The following is a 6,000-nucleotide window of genomic DNA, read 5'->3' on the forward strand; positions in this document are numbered from 1 at the left end:
AATCAATTAATACATTTTTTTACCAATTAATAAAAAATAATTAATAAATTATAAAAATTATTACCAATGAAAGCTTAATTATCAATTAATTAATTATCAATACATATAAATAAAATTATTATTTAATTTACTATAATTAAACTACTTCCCACCCTATTCCCCTATAAACCCACAACCCGCTAAGGAATTAAATTACGCAAAAATTAAATTACATAACATTCATTACTTTAAAAAAAATTAAACATACATTTCAAAATTAATACATAATTTTAATACATATACTACCATACATAACACAAAAAAAATTGATATTATGGAAATCGATATTTTAAATTCGATATTATGGAATTTGATATTTCATACCCCAAATTCGATATTTTGGGCTGTCTATATTTTAGTAATTCGATATTCAGGGCTGTCTATATTTTTTATTCGATATTTTAGGCAGTCTATATTTTGGATTCGAATGATGGAACACAACACGGACTGGCTTCCTTGAACTTGAAGTACACTCCAGGCATTTTTATCAACAGTTGACATTAATGATGACAATCACTTCCTTGGAGCTGCTGGGGGTTGACAGTGATGTGTGGTTTTCAGAGCTGCCTCACTCATACAACCCTCAAGATAGAGAGGGTCAGCCTGAATCACGGTGTGTGCTTTTGTCCCCCACTCACATTTATTTTAGCTTTTAATAATGTTTTTGTCCTGCTTACTAATAAAGACATGATTGTAGAAATTAAAATTGCTTTCTCAGTTCACGCTATTATCATGCACACCATTGACAGTCGCAAGTGTGTGGCATGTAGATAATTCACTAGTTTATCTCTCATGGGGCTGGCAGGATCCTGAGTTATACCTTGTGTTCTCCTCATGCATATTGTCAGTCGAGTCAGTGAAATTACAGGTTTGGGTTTGCCTTTAAAAGTTTCAAGTTATTGTCTATCAATGTAAATTCTAATTCAGATCCTAAATAGTTATTTGTTATTCAGCGATAAGAAGTTCCTAAGTGAATAGGACCACTCCCTGGCATTGTTCTGATTGTTGTCTCAGTGTAATAATCTGCTCTTGACAATAATGTAACAAATGGTGTAGTTTATATATTAACCCCTCTCCTGCTGGTGACGGAACCTTTCCGTTACCAGCCGCGGTCGCGCTGTGCTGATGACGGAGCGGTTCCGTCACGGTCCGCTTGGCGCGCCAGCGCAGCGCGGATTTCGCACCTGTGCTGGGCGTTCCATTGAGATGGCGGGGCCGTGACGGAACCGCTCCGTCATGAGCACAGCTCAACCGACGCTGGTGACGGAGCGGTTCCGTCACCAGCATGGGTGCGCCGCGCGGCCCCCCGCCCCCTTAGTGCTGCGGCGGAATAGCCGCCGCAGCGAAGGGGTTAAGAGTATTTCCCACTTTCTTATTAAAGCTTTGAATGAGAGGCATTCCATGAAATGTTGGCGGTTTCAAATAAAAATATAACAGATTTTTGGGTGGTGGGGAAAGAGGTGGGTGGTGGGCTGGGCCGCTGGGAGGGGGCTCCCTTCCATGTACTTTGCAGGGGGGCCCCTTCAAGTGTCGTTATGCCACTGCATATGCAGTGTGAAATCTTGGCAGCTATGAATATGATATGGCCAGTTCAGATGCCCTTCTCTCGACAACTTGCTGCTATACTACTGATGCAACACTGCGGTTACGAAACCGTACAGTGACAGTAGAGGAGGAATACATGAAACGTACGGGCGCTCAGGTGCACGCTTGCTCAAAAATGATTCCCGGATTTTACCTGCGAGGTCGCCTGTTTCGGGGCCTGTTTCCGCATCATCCATGGCAACAGGTCTGCAGGGACGGCGAGGAGCGTTCGGATGCCTTTTCCTGGGGGTGCGGAGAATGCGAAGACGCCGTTTTTCACCCTCTCCCGGCTGCACAACAACTCCTCCCCTCTTGGAACCTTCACTTAGACAGGACAGCCTGCAGCTCGGACACGAAAACTACCGCCTAAGTCCCAGCAGAGGGCAGCACTGAAAGCAGGACTGCCTCGGGTTCAATCGCAGGCAATAGTCATAATTCACTATATGAGATGTTCGAAATGTGCGCTCTTCTTCAAATTAAACGTTAATTGATTTGTACTAACTACTTAGTTATTATACATGTGTACATCGTGTAAACACGTACTTATATTAATTAAGCATGGTGACACCCACCTGGATCACTTTATGAGATATTTTTACTTTTAATTACACAAAGTCTTGGCAACATATTAAAAGTGTTTCCCATTAGCGAAACAGATAGGTAAGCAAGCATTTGCTTTGCGATAGGTCTGCATTTGTTAAACTTAGAGCTGTTGGCATTGAAAATGGCAATGTTTTTTACTTGTTTTATTTTCAGTGGAGTAATTATATTTGCACAGCGCTATCCATGGGTATATAAAAGCACTAGTAAAAAACATTGTCATTTTTAACGCCATCAGCTGCAACTGTAGCAAATGCGAGACCGATTGCATTGCAATGTTTGTTAGTGAAGGTAGGGAGCAGGACCAGCAAAGTAAGTAAACTGAAATATAAGGACGCGAACCGGAAATGAGTAGATTCTGGTACATCCTAAAGCCACCCTAGTATAATATTTACTGATTTGTTTGGTGAAATTAGAAAGCAGGACCAGCAGAGCGAGCAGACACACAAATAAAGTGGAGAGGGCAGGCTGGGGGGCAGAACCGAATGAGTTGCTGTAGCCTTACTGCCATTCTAGTGCCATTGTTTAATGCTTTGTTTAGGGAGATGGATAGTAGATCTAGCAGAGGAGGACATTCGTATAGCAAGCATTGGCAAAGTCAATAGGCCAGGCCTAGGCAAACTCACTGTGTTTTTGTGCAAGGGTGCAGTATGCAAAAAAAGGGAAAACAATATGAAAACATATAATAATACAAGTGTCCGGGCATTGCATGGCGCTCCTTTTTCAGGCGACTGTTCTCATGTAATTAGAGTAAGTGCTGTCACTCAGTCTACAAGAGGCAATGGATGAAGTGGGAAGACCGATTCCCCAATGGTGTATGCTGCTGTGATTTATAGAAGCAAAATGTGAATAACCTTTGACTAATGACTTTATAGTCCGCACTAACTCTTTAATAGACCAAGGAATCGTATTGATGGAAAGAAGGGTTTCCCAAGAACTAGTAGCAGCAAAAAGGTCATTCTTGGGCCATATTGGTTCTGTGCGTACCCCCAACACCTCCTTAAGCATTACTAATTCTGCACTGATCCATGCTGAGCTCCATAATGTTACCTGTAGCCAGTCAGCAGCACTAGACCTTATACCTCCTGACGCCCAGGCCCTGTCCCAAACCCAACCTGACTCTAGCCCAACAGCCACTTTGGCTGATCCCAAAAACGAGAACTCCACTATTCAAAAGAGGGGGAAGCCGGAGGGGGCTATCCCCAAATGTAGGCAGCCCAAGACCATTATCCCCAACACCAAGAATGCCAGTGTAGTAAAACTCGGAAGCACTGGCATTTCCACTAGTGAGAGAGACAGCATAGAAGAGGTGAGGGAACTTAATAGAGAATCCAATGGGAGTAACACTGGGATAGAAGAGACCCAACCCGAGGCCTTACGATTACCATTGAGTATACTCGATGACACTATTTTGGATAACACCATGGCTGTCATCCTTGAAGATAGCCCTATAGTTGACAGGTCGGGAGCCGATAGATCAGGAGGCACAGCTGGTGGGGATGAGCCCTTAGCCCACGCCCTGACTAATATTATTAAAACCCTACTTGCTCCTTTAGAAGCTAGGCTTCATGGAATAGAAAAACTGCTTCAGGAGTTACACAAGGACTTAAGACCTCAGGCAACACACCGTGCTAATAGGGCAACCCATGCAATTGCCCCAGCTAGTAACCCCCAACAAGTTAACAAACGACCAGCAGTAGCAAAGAATAACACACCTAAGACTCCACTGCCAACCTGCCCCAATCCTGAGTCCAAAAAGGGGAGTGTCCAGCCCCACGCACTAGCTGAGCCCACTAACCAAACTAAGATGAATAGACACACTGCCCCCCCTCCAAAATCGGATTCAACCCATCCTGCTAAGAACCAGAAGCGTCGAAATATCAATTTACCGCCAGACTCCTGTTGCTATGTGATCGTTTTGACAGGGGTACCGGAATTGGCCCCGTCATCTTTAGAACCTTTCCGGGCGCTTAAAAACAAGGTATGCCATTGGCTAGCTAACATTCACCCATTACCACCCAACACCCGTAGTAACATCTTGATGGTTGAGAGAGCTCCCTGGGTGGGCCCCAATAGGAAAGTATTGCAGGGGGATAGTGTTGTAGTGACTTTTGAGGATCCTCGAACTGTGGAGCATATTTGCATGTTTGCATGGGGAAACCTGGAACCAACGGTACTGCGATTGTGGCCAGACCATTGTCCTATTTTTACATGCCCGGGGAGCAGCTGTATAATGGTTGGAGTTGGTTGAGGGATACCAACCATACCTGGGGAGGGAGGTGGCATGAGGTGCGTAGGGACTTGAACTGCCTCACCCAAGGTGGCGGGGGAGTAGAGGGATGGAATTTGATACAGCGTAGAGGAGGGTGGCTTAACCACGGCGGTAATCAGTGTAGCGATGAATGGTATGGCCCCCAGTTTATTCAACCCCCCATCCCTTGTTACAATCGGTACAGCACACTGGAGGCTGTCGATTGACTCATGGAATCTCCAGGATTCTCCCAGCCTTCTATAGTTTCAACCAAGACTACAGAAAACAAAACCAGTAGTCCACAGAGGTTAAATGTAGACAGTAGTCCACAGAGGTTAAATGTAGTCCATGGTAACCCACTCCCAGTGCCCTCTTTTTTGGTAAGCGGGGATGATAATCACAAGGCCCAGGGTACCGACCGTACCTCATGTGAGAGAAGAATCGAGGTGGACCATTTTGCCCCGCTGGATATTGGTAATCCTGGGCTTGAGGAGCTTATAGTTTCCGCTAACCCCAGCATCCCGACTTCCCCCGATGGCCATGGGATTGAACCTGTTACACTATATACCAATGGCAAGAGTAGAGATTTGAGCGTTGTTTCTTGGAATGTCGCAGGTCTTGGGAATAAAACAGCTCTTCCTGATTGGAACGAACTAATTGGAAAGTATGACCTGTGTATCTTCCAAGAAACATGGTGTTTGGAACCGGTGTACAAGCCTCGCTATTCCACCTTCCATGTCCCAGCTACTTCCTCTAGGCGGGGTCGCCCGTCTGGCGGCTTGCTCGTCTGGGTTAAAATTTCGTTAAACTGTAAGATTTCCTACTCCCCTAATATCTCCCACGACATGATGAGGTTAATGATCCGGGTTCCCCAAGCCCCAGTGATCCTGGAAGTTTTTAACATCTATGCTAGAGGTATACCAGGGGGTGGTAAATCTCCAATCAGTGCCCTACTTGCAGACTCACTTCGTAACTTCTCCCCAGATACTTTGCCGTTAATTGCTGGCGACTTCAATTGCACCTTTGAACCGTTGGCTGCCGACGGCGCGGTAGGCTTATTGGAGGAAGATGCAAGATGGGGAATCCCTCAATTGACGACTGTGTCGATTAAAAAGTGGACACCTGTTATTATCCAAATGAATGCCTTGGTTTTGGAGCATGCTCTGGTAGCAGTGAATGGGCGCACGCCGTCTGATTTCTCTGGTGCTTGTACCTATAATAGGGTTAGTTGCCCCAGCAGAATTTACTACATTCTGGTTGATAAGAGATTGTGGAGATATGTGTCAGATATGGTAGTTATTCCATCTATCCATAGTGACCATAACCCTCTATCCCTTAGCCTGTGCAACCTGATAACCGTGAGGAACCCCCAGCCCAGCAATAGATTAACAATGGCGACTAGAGAAATAGTACCCTCGAATTGTAAAAGGTTCATTAAATGGCATAAATTTGCCATCAATGAGCAAAAGACAAATGCCCTGGGGGAAATTGTAAGAGATCAGACCGAGAAGCTTTCTGCACTCTGT

The 6,000-nt window shown here is 44.9% G+C and overlaps 1 protein-coding gene across 1 annotated transcript in view; it reads right to left on the bottom strand.

The window, feature by feature from the left end:
* Positions 1–1,938, bottom strand: part of LOC147668727 (MFS-type transporter SLC18B1-like) — a 1,155,733-nt gene extending 1,153,795 nt beyond the window's left edge. Inside the window, exon 1 of the mRNA XM_086948472.1 lies at positions 1,778–1,938. Coding sequence (XP_086804598.1) covers positions 1,778–1,820 — 43 coding nt within the window. The 5' untranslated portion in view covers positions 1,821–1,938. The remainder of the gene's footprint in view (positions 1–1,777) is intronic.
* Between the last annotated feature and the right edge of the window lie 4,062 nt (positions 1,939–6,000).

This window comes from Lissotriton vulgaris, unplaced genomic scaffold, assembly GCF_964263255.1.
Source record: "Lissotriton vulgaris unplaced genomic scaffold, aLisVul1.2 SCAFFOLD_386, whole genome shotgun sequence".
Lineage (NCBI taxonomy): Eukaryota > Metazoa > Chordata > Amphibia > Caudata > Salamandridae > Lissotriton > Lissotriton vulgaris.